The following is a 20,179-nucleotide window of genomic DNA, read 5'->3' as shown; positions in this document are numbered from 1 at the left end:
AGTCCGTTGCTCTGTGGGTGCAGTGAACGTAAAGTGATGTGTTGGAAATTGTACTGCCCAGCAAATTCCGAAAAAGCCTACAAATTTGTACACGCCACCTGAGGCGTATCGTCGGACATGACAGTCTTAGGAATTCCATGTGTTCTGAACACCGATTTGCAACGTGTTATGACAGCGCCCGACTACAGGGAGTCGAGGCACGGAATCTTTAATTATCTGTTGTGGTAGTCTGTCAATATAGCCATCAGCGGTTGCCGCACTAGATAAGGTTTCTGGCAACCCTCTCTCACGATCAGCTTGGAAGCTTTGTTGGCCTTATGGGGAGCCTTTTTTTTTCTGGTGGTGTTGCAGACATTGCACACCGTTGCTGATGAGCAACGTTGCTGATCACCGCTGTTGCTTACCGTCCCCTGTGCCAGGACACCAAACTAGTTCTTTGGCTCGCACTTCAGTTTTAGTTACGCCTACGTAACCAGTGTGCAGGTCGGGCAGAATTGCTTGGCGTAGGGAGTCGTGTTCGATTACTCTGTTGGCAAATATCAACAGCTCCTCTTCGACTGCTATTATGTGGTTTTCGTACCAGAGTGGTTTTGGTGCATCTCCTAGAACCCGGCGAGAATCTTGCCAACCATTTTTCCTGCACTTCGCAAGTTGCTCGCGGACGCTGTCTTGTTGCTGCTCCTTCATGATTGCTTCAAGGCTTGTGGTGCGTAGCCTGATGTAGTTGACTGAACAAAGCTAACGTAAGCCTCTACTACAGCAGATAAATGATCGGCGCTTGTTCGCTTGATGGGCGAGTGAGAAAGGAAGTCAGCCGGAATCAGGCCTTCTCCGAGCATGTATATCATGTTGTACTAGTACCGCATCAGTTTCATGCAACGCCGTTGTAGTCTGGGTGTCAGTTCCGAGAGACATTTGTGGCTCATTATTGAGAATAGAGGCTTGTGGTTCGTGTGGAGCTCGAAGGGCATACCATGAAGGTAATCTCTGAATTTCCCGCATGCCCAGACAAGTGTCAATACATCCGTCTCTATTTGGGCGTACCTCTTTTCTGCGTCCACCATGGTGCGTGATGCATAGAGAACGAGCTTGCGAGAGGCATTGTGCTGATTCAGACTATATATGGCACCGAATCCGTAAAAGGATGCGTCTGCTCAGACATGTTGGGCTTCCTCAGGTGGTACAGTGCAATGACAGGAGGAAAATTGATTACCTCTTCTCGTGCATTCAACGCTTTACGCTGAGATAGCTGAGTGACTACTTCCTCCTGGGAGCTGAGGATTGAAGTCAGCGGCATTATCAGTCAGCCATGTTAGGCACGAAGCGTGGTGGGCAGATTGCCATGCCTAGAAGTCGGCGAAGCTCAGCTTTCGATGTCGGTGCTGGTATATCCTGGACGGCCTTTAGGAACTCTCTACTCGGTCAGGTATCCGGTTCATCGATTTGGTGACCGATAAAGTCGACGCGTGTTTCTTGGAACACGTGCTTTCTGCGCTCAGCGTGGTGCCTGTTTTCTCTAGGCGTTGCAGAATTGCAGGGAGGAGATGACCATGTTCTTCGAGTCTCTGTTTGTAAAACTAAAGCATAATCGATGTGCCAAATCACACCTACCTGCCTTCCATCACTGAGGTCACGCAGCATTGGAAGTGCCATGGAGAAGAGGCTATTCCGAATGGAAGAGTGTTAAAGCAGTACCTTCCAAAAGGCGTAATAAAGACAAGTTGTCATCAAGCGACTCTCTTTACTTAACGCTATTTGTCACAACCATGAGTTTGCGTCAACCTTGAACAACATCCTTGATCACATAACTGAGCAAGTGAGTGTTCAAATGCTGAAATTGGATGCCATTCTCAGCGCACGTACCTCGTGTGTTCCATTAGATAACGCAGATTCAGATGTCTTCGAATCCTTCAAAAACAACAGTCATAGGCGCGCACCACACAGATGGCACTTTCACAGGTGTTATAATGTCCAAAAGTTGCTTACAGCCTGACTCTTTCTTAATTTTCTTATAAAGAGCAAGGTGACTGTAACTGACGTGCGGGGATTGGCGCGAAAGACTTAACGTCATGCTGCAGCCAAGTCCCTCAAATAGTCGTGGATACTGCTGCACTGGCGAAGACGGCTTTTCTTTTAAGTGGTAGAGCTGCAGGAAATGTCCGAAAGCTTCCACAGCTGGCTTTCATAACAGTCTCTTATGACGCCCTAATCACGTAAACGTACTCCGGACTTGCCAAAAGCTGTCATAGGGAAGCGAAGCGTACCATTCACCTTTAAGGTAGTGCCGTCTGGTCCGCAGAGCTTTAACGGGGGTCTACAAAGCTCCTATTGCCGAAACAATTGCAAATACGTATGATCGGAGATAACCGTTTTGTCCCTTCCGGTGTCGATTGTCAGGCGCAGTCACGTGTGGCTTACTGTAACGTCTGTGCTCCACCTGTCGAAGGGATCTTCTGCCGTAGTTGTACCCAGAAAGGCGACGCTTGTGGTTGCAGTAGGCTATTTGCAGATGGAAAGTATAATGAAGTGTAGTGGCCCCTCTTTGACAGTTACAAGAGGACTATGCTTTCGCTGTGCAAGCCGCAGGAGGATGGTCGTCCTTATCACACCATCGGCAACATTTTCACTTTGAATGCCTCGCGTGAATGTGTCGTGTCGGGACGGCTGCAGTTCCGACGATGTGCCTAGTCTTGAATTGTGACGTTGGACATGGTCTGTGTTACGGTGTTTACCCTTTCGGGAGGGTAGTGTCGATTGCTTGCTGACGATTGCTGACGAGCTTGCATAAGCGCTTTGTCGAGAGGGAGGTCTGCATCGAGGTGCACTTGTTCGGAGAGTTGACTGTCTCTGAGGCTTACAACAGGATGGTCGCATTCCAGCTGGTCTCGTAGAGTTCCGTAGTCGCACATTTTGGAGTGCTCTGGAAGCGCTCTCGCGAACTTTTCGACTGATTGTGTCGGTTGCTGGAGGTTCTTGTTAAACTTCCCTCTCTCAAAAATAAAATTTCGCCAAGGTACGAAAAAGTTCTCATACCATTTGATAACTTTTTTCAAGCCCTCGGAGTCGGCATCTGAAAGGTTGAACGTGCGCAGTATGTATTCGGCTTGTGAACCCATTAGTTCATCAGCGTGTTGACTCGCTGCTGCACTAGCTGGTTTTGAAGCCCGGTTGCCCAGTGGAAGTAGAAGAATTGCTGTTTTCAAGATGGCCAATCGTTTGGAGAGAACGTGAACGATTCGGGCGTAGGTGTCCGGAACGACGACGACGTGATGATGCAGCTGCAATCACTTTGAGACTCTGACACCGTGTTATCTTCTTTGGGTATAGTATACACTCGCGGCCCGCGGGCCAGCCGAGCACCGGAAGGAAACTGCACGTACAGACGTCGACATCCACAGTTTCTGTGTATTAGTAAGGCACGCGCGTTTGTTTCCGCCGGCGCTCGTTACATCCGGTGGCGGGCTGCGTACTGCACAGTAAGCTTTTAACTGAGACAGGACACAGAGATTTTAGGATAATGATAAGCTCTAAAACCACACACGTATCTTAAGGCCTCAGGAGCTTAACCTGAATCTCCAGGTATTCTGACATGCTTACACATTGGTGATACCGAAAGCTCTTTTTCATATGAGCCTTCAATACTACAATAGGTGTCAAACGATGTTTGTTTTGCTTGTATGTGGCATGATAAAGGTGGCACACTCAAAAAGCATCCAACACTAGTACTGCGGCAATACAAGTTACTCCCGACATTCACAGTGCAGATTAAAACCAGAATAATACTGGTTTCATAATTTTGTCATCTCCAATATCGCTTATTCCGGTTCTATTATTATTCCAGATACTTTTTTCCTGTTTTTCGTCAATATTAATTGGCCACGCAATCACCCATTCTAACGTACACGGATGTTGTGGGAGGCCAGAGAGACGAGACCAACCTGGTCGAAATCAGGAGTGGTGTTGCGCTGCTGAGCACGAGGTCACGGGTTCGATTCCCGGCCGCGGCGGCCGCTTTTCTGATGGAGGCGAAAAGCAAAAACGCCCGTGTGTACGAGATTTCGGTGCACGTTAAAGATCCCCAGGTGGTAAAAATTAATCCGGATCCCTCCACTACGGCGCGCCTCATCGCCTGCGTTGCGTCGCTGCGTTAAACCCTACAATCAATCAATCAAATCAGGAGTGGGTATGTTTAGGCAGTGAAGTTTGGGGTGGGACTACATAGATGGGGCTGACAAATGACTCGACTTCGAGCAGATGGCGCAATACGGTTGGGAATGCCAGGTGGGTGGTACACACCCAGAGCACTCCTTTCGTTTTAGTTCGACTGCACAAAAACTCAGTTCTGCTGCTTTGGTAGCCAGCAGGAGGTCTGGTTCTTCCTGAGCGCGTTGTCTGGGGAGGGAGAGGGCGAGCTTGACCATGCAGATGGTGTTCTGCATACCCTTGGTTCTGCGTTTGTGTCGATTGTCTTATGTGGTAGTCTTCTGGTGAACCTTGAGTGGTAGTCTTGGCGGTGTACCTGTAAGGTTCTGGACCTGCTTTTGTGATGCTTGCCTTCTTCCAGCATTGGTTGTGCCGAACTGATCCCGGTTGACCTGTAACAACTGGACTGTTGCTTCTGATTTTTCATTTACGAGCTTTCGATGTGTGTTAATTAGATAGCTCGATTTGAATGTGAAAGGTAGGGTTTTCAGCAACGTGCGGAACTTCCTACCTATCCAGAGCTCGGTAAGAGACTGTCCTGCTACAGTCAGTGCGGAACGGTAGGTAAGCAGTACTACAGAGAGGTTCTTGCCTGCCTCCTCCGAAGCTTTTGTATCATTTACTTGATTTATATATTGCCTACTCAGCTTCATCATTACTACGGGTATACAATAGAGAAAAAGCTACATGTGCGATGTCCAAATCGTATTGAAACTTTGGAAGTTCCTCTCTTGCGAAAAGTGGTCCTCGATTTGATACCAGGGTAGTGGTATACCGCACTTTAAAACGTCTCTTTGAGCAGTTGTATTAGCGTTCTTGCCATCGTTGTGCTCATGTGTCTCCCTTCCACATACTTGGTGATGTTGGCGACGATCCGAAGGTATGTTTTCTTATTTAGATGAAATAAATCTATGGCAAGCTGTTGCCTCGCGCGATGGAGCAAATTGCTGTCCAACAGAGTCTGCTGGTGTTCCATTTCTGCGGTACTTGGCACATGTGGTAGCATTTCGCCACACCTTTGATATCTCTGCCCAGAGTTGGTCAATACACAATCTGGCTTTCGAGTCTCTTGCGGGCAACAGTGCCGTGTTGTGCCTGATGTATTGCTTTCAGCACACTTACTTGGCATTCTCACAGTATGACCAAGTGCTGGAGGGAACAGGCGAAGCCTTCTGTGGTGTAAAGTTTACTTCTGATGAGAAAGGAAATGCTTCCCTTGTCAACGTCAGCAAGCTTCTGTGGCGATCATTTCTAGATGTAGTCACTAATCTGCTAAGTAGTGGATCAACTGACGTCGCCTCTGCGATTTCTCGCAAGTTACTTGAGTATCTAGCACTATTGTTGATACAAGACGATTTGGCAGATGATGAGCGGTTTCAAAATTCGCTAAGTGAATTTCGCTAAGCCAAATTCGCTAAGCGAAGGTCTCTTGACAATGGACCCGCTACAGTCAATTTCTTCTAAGGTACGCATATCAGCATGAAATCATGCCTCTCCAGACGAAGAAGTCGCTGAAATCTCGGGTTGATGTCTTTAGTCGGCATTTCAATTCAAGGTTCGTGGTCTTATTCGACGATGACGGGTGGTGCTAAGTTGCAGTCGCGAAACCTTATGCATCCGTACACGATGCCTCCTCGACCTGAGCATGCTTCGACTGGGCTGCTGTGAGTGGCACGCGCATAAGGGACTGCTGGGCAATATTGCCGCCATGCTGATGCTGTTCCCTACGATCTTGGGTCCCTTCAAACCCTGAGAGGTTTTGACTGATCAATGTAGAGGAGCATTGGCGCTGTCGTCAGCTTTGAATTGATGACATCGACGGTGTCACTGTGCTGCTGCGTCCGCTGCGAGTGAACATCAGACTTGAATAGTTCTCAAAGTGGACTTGGGATGTTGAACAGGTTTTGGTATGAACTTGGTCATGTATATCACCATACCGAGAAATCTCTACGGTTCCTGTTTGTGCGATGGCGATGGTATTGAATCGCTTGCTTTTACTTTGCTTCAAGAGCCATTCGTTGGGAGGAGAGCTTGTGTCCAAGATTATGTCACCGAAGTCCCTCCAAGTTGCACCTGTGGTTTGTTCAGAGGCGTTTACGTTAAAGGTATCGAGGCTCTCCAAAAATTACGATTGTTGAATGTCTTGCTGCTCATGTTCCTCTAGTTGCCATACTCGTTGGCGTGAGGCATTGTTGCCCCGCTGTCCTTGTCTACACACCAGGCAAAATGCCCAAATTTTCCACAATTGAAGCATTTGGGCCCGTAGGCTTGAAATGAGCATGGTTTGTGCATTGTTACACAGCGCGAGCACATCTATTCTGGCATCGGCTGTTTAGGATGGCGTACTTTCAAAGCCGTTCGTTGTTATTGTTGCTGGTTCCTCTTTTCCTGTCTCTGTATGGCTTGCACATGCAGTTCAGGATCTTCTAGCTCTCTTACGTGCTCCTTAGAATTTTCTTTGCCTTGCACGCAGCTAGTCTTTTCTCGAGCGCAACGTCTTTGTCGCGAAGTAGCTGTTCTCTGAGTGCCTCATCTCGTATCTCTACTACGACGCGGTCGCCAATGAGCCGTTCTGTTTTCTATCAAGAGTCGCATTTCACACCTTGCCCTCGCAAGTCTGTTAAGGAATGGCCGAAGCTTTGGCTTTCTTTTCGGTTCATGCAGTTTAAGGCAGCAGACGATTGTATTACGTTTTCGCGTGGCTTGTAGAGCGTGTCAAATTGTTCGAGAATGTACGTAACGTGTTCCTGCGGCTCCGCTGAGTCGGCGCTCGGTGGCTGAGGTTCTCCGCGATGTGGTGGCCATGGTGACCCAATACACGGACGAGCAGTGCTTTTCAGGTTACAGTAGTCTTGGTGACGTACTCACATGCTTGCTCATAGATGCTCTATCCGTCTTTCCAATTTTCCAAACTTTGTTGCGAGTTGTCACCTGGCTCGAAGATTGCAGGGGGTTAAAAGACGTAAGTCTGGATTATTCTTCCTGACACTATTGGATGCTAATGGAATCACCATATTATCAGTGAGCCGGTAACCACTCGTTTGTGCCTAATAATCTTATTTCCCGCATCTTTATCTTGCTGCCGTTCACAAACATTTAAAAATTAAGTTTTCACTTTACACTTCACTAGCACTTGCTCACAATGGCGTGATGATTGTCTCATACTATGCGTTGCTGTGATTCTGTTTTTACTTCGTCACGCCATGTAATTCCAAAAGGTTTAGTGTTTTGCTACGTTACTTACGATCATTATTTATTATGATCCTGTGTCGTAATATCATTCCATTCCCTAACTGAAATATGTGGTTATTCTGCACGGTGCATTTTTGGGATTTGCCGTGAACCCAAATACAATGTCCTTCAGTGCCTGTTGCGACTTGTGAATAAATAAAAAAAATGCTTAACACTGACTTAGGGATGTGCTTTTTCGCTCTGCCAAGATTTTCCTGGACGTATTAGGGGATTCGGACAAGCTCTAAGGGGGACATAATGTTCAGAAGGGTATTTTACAGTATACTTCCTTTTTCAAAGGTTATCAAAAACATCCTATTTAGTCTGAATATTGTCGCATTACGTCTGGCAACGCAAGCGTGATACCATACACATAAGCTTATCAAGAAAACAAGAAAATTCCAACTATTAGTAAAAGAGATAACAACTAAAGGAATCCCCGTAGCGTGTGTACATGGATCGTAAAAAATCATGCGCCACCTGGCCTGTCTACGTACCTGTACCGACCCGTATTGGCTTCAGGTTCAATATGAGGTTTACGAGCTCAAGATGAATTATCCGAAAAAGTGGCTCCACAATTATTACCCATTCACTGAAATGGATCCACCTAGAAATACGATGTGTCAAGAGACGTGGTGGTGGGCTCAACATTGCTAATCCCACTGGATGCCTTTTTGCAGCGTTTTGCCAAAAGCAGCTCATGAGGATACACAAATGTTTTTTACCTTGTTGTCGTAGGAGGTCTCGGTCCTTTGTTCCGGTGCTGAATATATGTTCGTGCCTAGGCCTGCTGTAAGGCCGGAACCCCGCTGCTTGGAGAGGTGGCCGACGGAAGGCTCCTGCTGTGCACGGGCAGTAACGAGAACAATGGGTTCCCAGTATAAGAAGCCAAGTGAATTTCAAATGAATGCTTCAATGAGGGTATTTTGTGAGAGATGTATGAAATTTACTTCTGTCTTGGAACATATTCAAGTCCACAGTAACACTCTCCTCAAGGAGAAAAGACGGAAACATATGCAATGATGAGTAGCATCGAACAAGATTATTATGTTTTGCGTTCAGGTTTCAACAAGAATGCAGGCTAGATGCAACAGTGGGCAAGCCAAATATATGGTTTGTTGAGAATAGAAGATTACCGTATTGACTGATTCGCAGAAGACAACGCAATCAATATTAAATTGAACCACCGAAAATGCTGTGAAAATGATAACAAGCTCTGTTGAAATAAAATATAATGTCGGTGAAGCTTGCAAAAGAGGGGACATCAACCGAACACGTGTAGTTTATTGTGTGCAAGCGGATATGATGGGCGGAGGTGAACGAAATTTTCCAATGAAGGTTAGTTTGAGAATGGCAACTGCTAGAATTTTTAGTGCAACTTTGACCTATGAAATCAATTTACACAAACTTTTGGTCACTCCTAATAAGAAGGCTCTGCCAATGCGGAAAAAAATAATTGCACGTTCGCCCTGGCCGAAGATTATCCACCGACACAACATTCGGCGATATCTTGATAGCATCCATATCGATAAGTGATGTATTGGTATACCGGATCATCCGATGAACATCAGTCACACTCAACCCGTAGCCGGGTGTGGCGCATAAACGCGGACTATGAATAACAACGCCCCCTGATTTTAAAGGCACGAAGAACTTAGTATCTGTTGACAGGAACCGTTGAAGGAGGCATATCCTGTTTCCGGTGTAGCATTTGTGGTACAATAAAAGGTACTCAGTCACACGTCCTTAATTCTAGTCCGAAAAATCAGCCCTGTTCTAATCTGTGAAGAAACGTGACAATCGAATCCGGGCTCAGTGACAGGAGTAAGCTAAACAAAACAGGTTTCTGCGAAAGCAGGTCTGGCTTTTAAAAACCGTGACACACTCCCTGAAACTCCACACCATTTCACTGATATGCATTCTTTTTTAGCTTCTTGGCAATATCAACGCCTCCCACGTTTAAAATTACCTCTAACTTAACCAGTTATTCACTAATCAACACGGTTTTAGAAAAGAAAAACGTCCACTCGTGACCTTCAAGCGTTACGATTTCCGGCTTACGTATTTTACCACGGAGTTTAATCTGCGAACTCGCTCTATGTATTATATGTTCAAAGTCTTTTTGCAGTGTCGCTCCCCGGTGTCCCATCTTTCAATTAGTGGCAAAAGCCTGATCAGGGCTAGTTGGTTTGACATACCGAATAAAGTTGAGCCGCTATCCAACGGGGACCAGAAGAAACACGTAGACATAGACAAGGCGCCACTTCCAACTAAACTTCATTAGCGAAAAACCCTAGGTTAAATACACTGTTCTGACGTCATGAAAATGTAATGCCAACAACGTGTTCCAGCATACGCATGTCCATCTAAGAACTCGAGTTCTTTGAGTGATAATGAAACCGACGTTGTGCTGATGCATTTGTTTTCCGCCTTGTGAATGAAGTACGCCTCACAATCTCTCTTTCTTGCCTCTCTCTGACCCCTTTTAGAAACGTGGCCTGTTTGGAGAGCGGAGTGCAGCTTGTACCCTGGAGAGTGCACCTTTTGCAGTGTTTAGCCAAGTGGCCCCCAGCGTTGTTCTTTACTGCCCAACTGTGCTCGCGCGCACTGTAATTGAAACATCTGCCCGTTAAGCCAATATAACACTTGTTGCAACTCATGGGAATCTCATAGACAACTCCCATGGTGCAATCTGTGTATATATTGCCGTGTTTTTGGAGCACGATTGCCGCTTCCTTTGCGTCGTCATAGGGCAAACCTTCGCCAATTTGCAGGGGGCCTTAAACACCACATTGATATCGTACCTTTGAGCAACTTTTTTGAGGTTATGCGAGACCCTGTGCCATTGCGGGATAACGTGAACTTTCTTTCTTTCTATTTTCTTTTGCATGTCACCTTCCCTGGGTTTTCGTCTAACTTTTTGCAGAACTGCTTCGCAAACGTTAGAAACAACTGCAAAAGAGAATCCCGCATTGCCCAGCCGGACGATCTTTTCATTACACAGGAAGAACCATTGGATTTAGGCATTGATGCTTGAGAGGCGTGTAGAACCAACGTTGATTGCCCGTTACGTTCCAGAGGCGACTTGAATCTCCTGAAGTTTCTTCTGGAGCACATCTATCTCTCTCTCTCTCTCGCCTCGAATTCGATCTGCGTGCATCAGAAGAGTTCCTGCAGTTGTCGCTTGCAGCTCGTGACGTTTTCTTCACCAGAAGAAGATGATGCCATGAACATTGGATCCTCCTGGAGGCGAACGTGTAGGTGAAATGCCACGAGGATCTCTTCCGGGAAAACCTCAAGCAGGATGTCATACAGCATCGGCGAGCTATAGCAAGGCCCATCTGGCTGTCTTGCGAGAAGAAAACCGCAGCTCAAAATTGAAAACTCAGATAGACCCTAGCCGCAAAGAATCAGCATGCAACCAAAACTAACACCACTAAACCCGCTTCGCGCAACAATACACGCCATAGCCGGAGCCCTGGCATGAAACACTTCCACATCATAAAGTAGAATCCACCCGGAGATAACGAAGGCTCTCCACGCTATCCGAAACGACATTCAGCATTAACGCACAAAACGTTAGGATGACATCGGTAAAATTCGAAGTCTTCCCGAAAGTCACGTGCAACAAAAAACGGACATACTGCAACATTTTTCAGAAGGGTTCACTCCCCCCGAGGCTCGCGAGGAAGTTCTTATTCAGCAATAACAGCTACTCCTAGTATTTTACAGTTGAATTGTCGCACCTACGAGCAGGATAATCTCACATTGTTACACCGCATTAGGCAAGTCCAACCACTATTTATATTGCTCCAAGAAACTTGCACAACTCCTAACGTCGCGGCTACAGGACCAACACCAGCCTCTGCATTTCCTGCAAACCGCATGGTAACTCATACTCACCCACCATCACATTTGGCTGTGCGGCCATACTGGACCATGAAGGCCCCGCTAGCCGACAAGTCATTGTGTCGGGCCTCACATTTATTTAGCGCGAAGTCGTGGTCCCTCATGCTGGAAGACTTTGTTGAAGAACCATAGTGGAAGCTTCGGCCTACTGCAGGCCCATAACAGGATACCTCCGTAATGTTATTTATAACTGGATAAATCAACTTACGTCTCCACTTCCTGCGAAAATATAGTTATTAGAGGTGACTTTAATGCAGAGCTACAGGTGGGGATATACGAATACAGACAAGAAAGTCGAACGTCTTAAGGACACTACTGAACTACGCAATCTACACTTCGTTAATGACCTCGCCTGCGCAACAAGGGTGGGACTTCATCGATCTCAACGAGACGATGAAACGGTTACCGTTATCGGACTTGGACCACTGCTTTCCACATCCGTAATTGGTACATGTACAACACAACGTCCTTTATAACGACCACTATCCTATATGTATTCCATTACGCGACACGCGACTACGCATGACGAAAACGATCACCCAAACAGACTGCTATGTATTTCGGCAAGCTCTTAATGCTCATAAGGAGCACAATCTTTCGTCATTCATCTCTCGCGTCTACCAGGCCTCGCACACAGCTTCCGAACAAATGTCACCTGTCATGAATACACCCTGGCATTGAAGGCAATTAATCAAATTTGTGGAAGCAAGTAGAGCAGCTCACCCACCGCTACCGTTATAAAGGTGATCGCCATCGGCACCTGATGCGGATCAGGCATCAATCATCATCATCACCACCACCAGCCTATCTACGCCCACTGCAGGGCAAAGACCTCTCCCATTATTTTCCACTTACCCCGGTCCTGTGCTAACTGCTACCAATTTATCCCCGCGAACTTCTTGATCTCATCTGCCCATCTAACTTTCTGCCACCCCCTGCACCGCTTGCCTTCTCTAGGGCTTCACTCTGTTACCCTTAATGACCAGCGGTCATCTTGCCTTCGCATTATATGCCCTGCCCACGTCCATTTCTTCCTAATTTCTGCTAATATGTTCTTAATACGCGTTTGTTCCCTGACCCACTCCGCTCTCTTCTTGTCCCTTAATGGTACACTTATCATCTTCCGCTCCATTTCCCCCTGAGTCATTCACAATTTAGGTTAAACCCTCTTAGTGAGCCTCCAACTTTCTGCACCGTAGGTGAGTACCGGTAAGATGCAGCTGCCATACACTTTCTTTTTCAGTGACAACGGTAAGCTGCCATTCACTATCGGAAAACGTCTGCCATATGCACTCCACCTCGTTGTTATCCTTGTACTTATATATTGCCGCGAACCATGCATTGGGTTTGTTTATTTGTGTTTTGCTTTTACCACCCGGCTGCGCCGGTCTGTGTTATCTCTGTGCCAAGGGAAGCGCGTGTTCCATTCTTTCTGTGCCGCATGTGTTATCTGTTCTGATAGGGAGACCATTCCAATCTAACGTGAACAGCCCGGAATAATCTTCTTGGATCTACAATGTTCTCGATACTAATCGACGGTTCCAGAACCATGCGCACCGAAAGATAAAAAGCCTGCAGAGCAGACGCCGGGGTATTCGATTCTGCGATGCTCGCCGACACACGTCACTTTGTTGACTGCTGCTTCGCCGCGTCTCTATTTTTTTTCGTTGTTAGGGGAGCCTAGCCGCCCAGCAGCGTGCCGACCCCGACTTACGCGTCATAATCAACTACCTAGAGAGATGCAACGTCGCCATACCTAGGACCTTCAAACGCAGCTTACCAGCATTCAGCCTGCGAAACTCCGTCCTCGTGAAGAAGAATGTCAGCCCCAGAACGAGAACGAATTACCTTCTTGTCATCCCCGCAGACCTTCGTGACGAAATGTCGGAAGCGTACCACGACGACCCCTCTTCCGGACATCTCGGCACAGCCGGCACAATTGGAAAAATCAAGGCGAAGTACTACTGGCCCCGTCTTGCATCCGACATCACCCACTACGTCCGGAGATGCCGTGACTGTCAGCGACGAAAAACGCCACCGACGGGACCCGCCGGAGTTCTGCAGCCGATCGCCGTCCTATCGAGGCCCTTCCAACAGATTGCAATGGACCTTCTCTGGCCGTTCCCTACGTCACGATCTGAGAACAAGTGGATTGTCGTAGCGACAGACTACATGACGCGCTACGCAGAGACCGCCGCTCTTCCGAGGGGGACTGCACAAGAAGTCGCCAAGTTCTTTATTAACCAAGTTGTGCTGCGACATGGAGCGTCGCCAAGTTCTTTATTAACCAAGTTGTGCTGCGACATGGAGCCCCTGAAGTCCTAATCACGGACCGCGGGACGGTCTCCACTGCGGAGCTTATGCAAGAAATCTTACGCAACAGCAACACGGATCACAGAAGAACGACGGCGTACCACCCCCAAACGAACGGACTTACCGAACGTCTGAAAAAGGCGATCGCGGATACGCTGTCTATGTACGTCGACGGAATAATCTTCTTGCATCTACAATGTTCTCGATGCCAATCAACGGTTCGAGAACCACGGGCACCGAAAGATAAAAAGCCTGCAGAGCAGACGCCGGGGTATTCGATTCTGCGACGCTCGCCGACGCACGTCACTTTGTTGACCGCTGCTCCGCCGCCTCTGTATTCTTTTGAGTTGTTAGGGCAGCACAAGTTCGCTGCAATAAACTTGTTTCTTTTCCATAACAACTGCATCGTCCTTGGCTTCGTGAAAATATGCCTCACGGTTGGAATCCGGGGTACCAACTGGGCCTCAGTTCGCTTACCATTCGCTTACATATTCATATTCGCTTACATTCGCTTACAGTTCGCTTACATATTCGCTTTCCAATTCCACTGCACCGCCACCTATTTCAAACCGCTGGGCAGTTCCGAGGTTATTGTTTATTACTTTGTTTTTCTGCATAGAAATTTTGACGGCCACAGTTCTACTCTGTTCAGTGCAGAAAGCATGCTTTGCAATTCGTCCCCCGAGTTACTTATCAAGGCAATGTCATCAGCAAATCTGAGGTTACTGAGGTCATCACCATCATTATCACCAGCCTATTTACACCCACTGCAGGGGCAAGGCCTCTCCCATTAATCTCCAATTACCCCGGTCCTGTGCTAAGAGCGGCCAATTTATCCCCGCCAACTTCTTGATCTGATCTGCCAATCTAACTTTCTGCCACGCTTGCCTTCTCTAGGGATCTAGGGAATACGGAATTATTCTCCATTAACCCTTACTCCAACCTGTTCAAAATCCAACGTTCCAAATACTTCGTGTAAACATGCTCTGAATAACACTGCAGAGATTGTGCCTCCTTGTCTGACGCCCTTCCTTATAGGTATTTTACTGCTCTCCTTATGGAGGATGATGGTAGCTGTGGACCCATTGTAAATATCCTCTAGTATTCTTACATATAGCTCATATGCCCCCTAGTTACGTACTGCCTCAATGACTGCTGAGGTTTCGACCGAGTCAATTCAAAGTACTTCCCTGAGTAAAATAATTCATATTAGAAGCAATTATTGGATCACCATTACAATGAATTGTGCTCCTCAATTAAGAAGGAGCGTGGCCTCTGCAAGCTGTGGCAAATTTGCAGAGGCCTCACCGGGAAATCGAGAAAACGCCAACCACTCTCCTCCCCCTTGAACTGACGCACGACCGAGCCACACTTGAGCCCATACTTATCACTACCTCCTTCCCCGCGCCATTACTCACCCAGCCCTCCACAGTACCGGTCATCCAGGTCCCCAATTCACGCGACGACCTAGACTCTCCATTCATTCTGCTGAACTTCGGGCTGCCATAATGCCGGGAAATGTACGTTCTGCACCTGGCCATGACGGCATTACCTGGCAACAAATTATGAACATGGACGATTTTACCCTGACTCCACTACTAGACAACGTGAACAAGCTATGGGAGATGAGCGAGGTACCTGATTATCTGATACTAACCCTCGTTCATCCCATGCTCAAACCAAACAGAGGCCCAAATGTTATCGCAAACTTGCTGCGAATTTCACTTATACCTACTCTGTGTAAACTAATAGAACTTCTCATCCATGCCCGACTACAATACTACCTGAAATACTCTCAGCCTTGGTTGCACCCATCCCAAACCGGTTTTCGCCATCATCTCGGTACACACGACTGCCTGTAGCTTCTTCGTCGTGTTAATCACTCGAAAAGGAGTCGTGGCCTACCAGACTACGTTTTGGCCATCGACATCCACAAGAAACTCGACAGAGTCAGTGAAACAGCCTTTCTAGAGGAGTTATCCCAATTGTATCCCAGCCAAAACACTTGACTGGGTGCGTCACTTTTTCAAGAGTAGACCCATTAAACGTGATGGTTCCCATCCACGCTGGTCGCCCGTACTTACCTTCCAGACAGGGGACCGCCTCCAGAGTCTGTATTCAGATTAGTCCTCTTTATTCTGCCGATGACCCGTATGGCTCGTCAACTCGAGCAAGACACACCAGCCCGTTTATTGATCTACCCGGATGATATTATAATATGAACAGAATGTAATGAGTTCGACAACAAGCAGAGTATTATTTGTGAACTTGGGGCGGCTGTCGCAAGCCTTAACAACCCTCTGCCTCGATTCACGCCTGAGATAGTGCCCCTGACAAAACTGAACTCCTTGTTCATGAAACCAAGTCCTCTCCTTCTACGGAACCAGCCGTGCTCCACATCGTAAATATATTCTGTGCCACGTGTGGCCACATAAGGCTACTTGGCATACCGCTGGGCAGTTGCAACAGTCCGAAGATATGGCTACCAAATTGAAAAAAAACAATGGAAACCAAAGCTACACCTTATTAAACGCCTATCTGCTATCGCTGCCCCCACGTATGGTGCCCCTGTATATGACTTGCACATGAATATTCTGTAGTTCCTCCACACCATTCACAGAGCCACACTCCGAACCATCACCTGGCTACCTGGGAATACAAGAATTATGGCACTGAAACAAGCCACTCCACTTCCCCAATCAATCTGACAATGAAAGAAACTGGAAAACAAGCGAACTTCAAGCGGATTCTAACCCAGCATGGACTGGCACTCTCAGATTGGGACAACCAACGGTCCATGCAGGTGCACACTCTCCTAAGCACAACTGCTACATGGGCTCTCCCGGATGTCGCCCTTAATGCACCTTCGAAACCAGTCCCGCACGGCCACACCATGCTCCGCAAACAGCGCCCACACAAGATCAACCGGTCCCGTTTGGCCGGTGACATTGACATCTATACATATACTAACGTCAGGGACTACACCGTTTGTCTGGCGTGGAACTGCTCGGAAACCCCACATCTCAGTGTCACAGCTAGCCTCAACCTTGTCGACAGCACACCGTTGGAGACTGAGCTCCAAGCGGTGTATCAGTACCATCAACCACATACGCTTTGACATCTCGCAGATGCCACCATCCCAGATTCGTATGCTCACGGACTCGTTCGGCGTAGTTCAAGAACTCAGACGCCCATCTTCTCTCAACGAAACCCTACAAAACACTTCGTATGCTCACGGACTCGTTCCGCGTAGTTCAAGAACTCAGACGCCCATCTTCTCTCAACGAAACCCTACAAAACACAACATCTGAGCCATGTTGCCCTACTCCGTTGCAACGTGGTATCTGTACAGATTGATTGGGTTCCCGGCCACGAGACCAGGCCGTCCATTCTGCAGAACAAGAGGGCAGTTACACTTCCGCCTTTTATCAGGACGCCAAACTCCGCCACTGCAACGTCCTTCCGTTAGTTCGATATAAATGCGACAATAGGAACCGCTACATGCAACCCTTCAAGAAAACGTAACCGGCATGTCTCCCCTAGAACGAGCTGTTGAGGCATTTCTCATCAAGATCCTAGGCAATGCTGCCTATACCCTGCACATTATCTAAAATGTCTCTCACCCAATGTGACTCTCACGTGTACGTGCTGCGATACCCTCACATATACCGACCGCAAGCCTCTCCCTTGGGATTGCTCCTTCTCAACACATCGCTTAGACATGATCACATCTCTGCACGCTCCCAAAAGCACTCCAGAAGACTATAATACTATGCAGAAACCTCCATTGCACAGGATAGGGGTGTTTCCCATAAAACGTGACCTTGCGCGGGAGTGTAGCTGGGGCCGACTCTGGTCCCAGCAAGGCTGACACGTCCCTGTAAAAGATGCTGCATTCCCCTCCCCTACTCCGTTTCCTTCTCCCTGAACAAGCCTTTGGCCCTTCCTACCAAAAAAGGTGCTACTACTGTTACTTTAACTCCCTGTTGATATTTTTTTCTTTCTTTCCCAATGGGTATTTTGTTGTTCTGAGCTGTGCCCTTTTGGGGTAGTTTGCCCCTCCCCTTACGCCATGCTCCTCGGAGCCTTTGATGTATCGTGAATAAATAAAAAATGCTATCAGTGTGCGGCAAATACGCTTCTGCACTCTGCGAAAAAGGTCTGGCACACATATTAGGGGGCTGGTGTCAGGTTGTAGGGGCGCCAAAACGTACAGGTGTCTATTTTATTCGCTCCTACGTTCTTCAAACACCGTCTACACGTCCTATTAAGATTGAATTTTGTTAGATAATGTGTGATATGAATGTTAACGTCCACATACACATTTCAATCATCATCATCATTAGCAATTTACTTATATTCACTACAGGATGAACGTCACTCCCATTGTCTTCCAACCGATCCTCCCTTAGGTTGCTCGAGTAGGTATTTCCACCCCCAATTTCCGAATTCCGTCCTTCCACGGAATTACATCGGCCTCCCCCGTCTTCTAAACCCTTCTCGCGGTATCCACACGACTACTCCGGTGGTCCGCAGTTTTCACTTGTCTTACTAGATGGCAAGGACAAGACCATTTGGTTTGCTTAAGACCAACTGGTATCTTCTGCTAGAGTGTGTTTCCTGATACAGGAACCTGATTTCCTGTTCCTAAGCAAGCGTTACTCCAATCATCGTTCGTTTCATTTCCCATTGAGCCGACCTGCCTTTGCACTTCGGTATAGTGAGACTCCATGTTTCTGCTCCGCAGGTCATTACTGGAAGAAAGCGTTGGTTGTATACATTTCTCTTCAGTGATGCAGGAAGCATTCTTTTACTGCTTGAGAGTGCTTTCCAAGTCTTCCCCTTCAAAGAAAGGAAGATAAATACTGGAACTAGTATAGAGATTACCAATACATGCATAACCTATTTCTTCTCAGCATATACATGGCGGCATACCATCTGTATATCGTGTTACTAGGTGTTGCATAAGTGATCCCGAATTACCTAACATCTCGGGCACCTTCCTCCTGATCCACTTGTCGGAGCCATCATTCTTCTGTAGGTAAAATAACGCTTACCAGCTGAGCAAAGCTTTACCAAAACACAACCAGTAGGACAAATACCTCCTGAATAAAAGTATTCTACAGAAAGATACGACGCATCCACAAATGGTGCGATCCGCCCAACAGTGCGAATTTCATTACATTTTCTCATGCAGCCTACTGCACAAAGTAGCTGATGACGGTAGAAAACAAGCCATTAACCTTGTCGCATGAACCACGCTGCAGTGAGGGTTGACCTGCGGTAGACTCCTGCTGTTTAACGGGAGTGGCCAGGCCGAAGTCCCCCAGCTTAACCAGCACTTTGTCGTGAAAATGAAGGATGTTCTTAGGCTCCAGTCCTTCGCTTCGAACGAAAAAGATGTTTCCAGGCTGTAAAAAAATGACGACCATTTAAATGCATAACTGTTGTTATTCAGAAAAAGATGAATCAAGTGCTTTTGTCAAAGAACATCTCCATTTCCACAGTAATACTTTCTCCCCACTGGAGAGAGAGAGAGAGAGAGAGAGAGAGAGAGAGAGAGAGAGAAATAATTATTTATTAGAAAGTTTAGCCCCAACACAAACAGGAGCTGGCTACTGCAGGCATTGGAGTACGCAAAAGGTAGAATACTTGCCCTAATGAACCACAAGGTTAGATTAGGCACATTGAGACAACCGCGGCTGAAAAATCGCGTGCGCACTCAGTAACTACTAGCTCTGTATTGTACACAAGCACACACACACGCACACACTAATATTAGGCGATGATTAGCTTCCCGGAATAAAAGGACAAAAAATGTATGGCCGATAAATTATTCAGAGCCATTTGTTCAATGTGCAACGGGTGTCGTGTATATGTTGCCACTTCGGTGTAGAAATATACACCTGGGACGAACCGGGAGGTGCCTGAACACCAGGTTGTCGGAGCACCAGCGTTCATTATAAGAGAATCCGCAAATTCACTTGGCAGAACACTGCCGCTCACACGGCTGTGTGACGGTTTTCGAAGAAACCGCTGATTTGTCGAAAGACAGAGATACAGTAAGGGAACTAATCGAGGTCTTTCAAATAAGACGACCTGCCGACTGATGTCTATTTATGCCATCAGTAATGGTGCATGACCGTGAGTGCGCTTATCGGAGTGACACACTTGCATGACCCCGTAAAGCAATAGACTACACTTGGGAAGACCGATGAGTGATTGCGTTTTCGTTTCTGTTGATTTGTTGCAATAATTTTAGGTCTCGATGTATGAAGATGTTAGTGTTTTTTTCCAAATAAACTAGTTGTTAGTGCAGCGCTGTCTTGTCTACTTCTCGTTCCCTTTTGTGCTTCGTTTTTTTCTTCCGATTTTCAATCATGAACGTTCACAAACTCGCCCAAATCACAGTCCTCTTCAATATATTCATGAAACCTGCCTGCCCGTGTATGCCTCTTCTTTTCGAATGCACGCTTAAAGGAGTGACGTGCGGTGGGCTCGTGCTCAGACGTGAAAGACGCCG

At 47.1% G+C, this 20,179-nt stretch overlaps 1 protein-coding gene across 2 annotated transcripts in view; it reads right to left on the bottom strand.

Annotated features, from left to right (window-relative positions):
• Positions 1-20,179, bottom strand: part of LOC144164077 (eukaryotic translation initiation factor 2-alpha kinase 1-like) — a 149,934-nt gene that overhangs the window by 30,247 nt on the left and 99,508 nt on the right. Inside the window, exons 9-10 of one of the 2 annotated variants that reach the window (XM_077694646.1) lie at positions 18,900-19,067; positions 8,160-8,276 (exon numbers count right to left, since the gene is read on the bottom strand). In XM_077694646.1, coding sequence (XP_077550772.1) covers positions 8,160-8,276; positions 18,900-19,067 — 285 coding nt within the window. The remainder of the gene's footprint in view (positions 1-8,159; positions 8,277-18,899; positions 19,068-20,179) is intronic. The other variant, XM_077694647.1, reaches the window with a different exon arrangement.

The sequence above is a fragment of the Haemaphysalis longicornis genome, unplaced genomic scaffold (genome assembly GCF_048455015.1).
Source record: "Haemaphysalis longicornis isolate Haplotype H1 unplaced genomic scaffold, Haemaphysalis longicornis Haplotype H1 scaffold_13, whole genome shotgun sequence".
NCBI lineage: Eukaryota > Metazoa > Arthropoda > Arachnida > Ixodida > Ixodidae > Haemaphysalis > Haemaphysalis longicornis.
The sequence above is the reverse complement of the archived record's forward strand: the minus strand, read 5'-3'. Positions and strand labels throughout refer to the sequence as shown.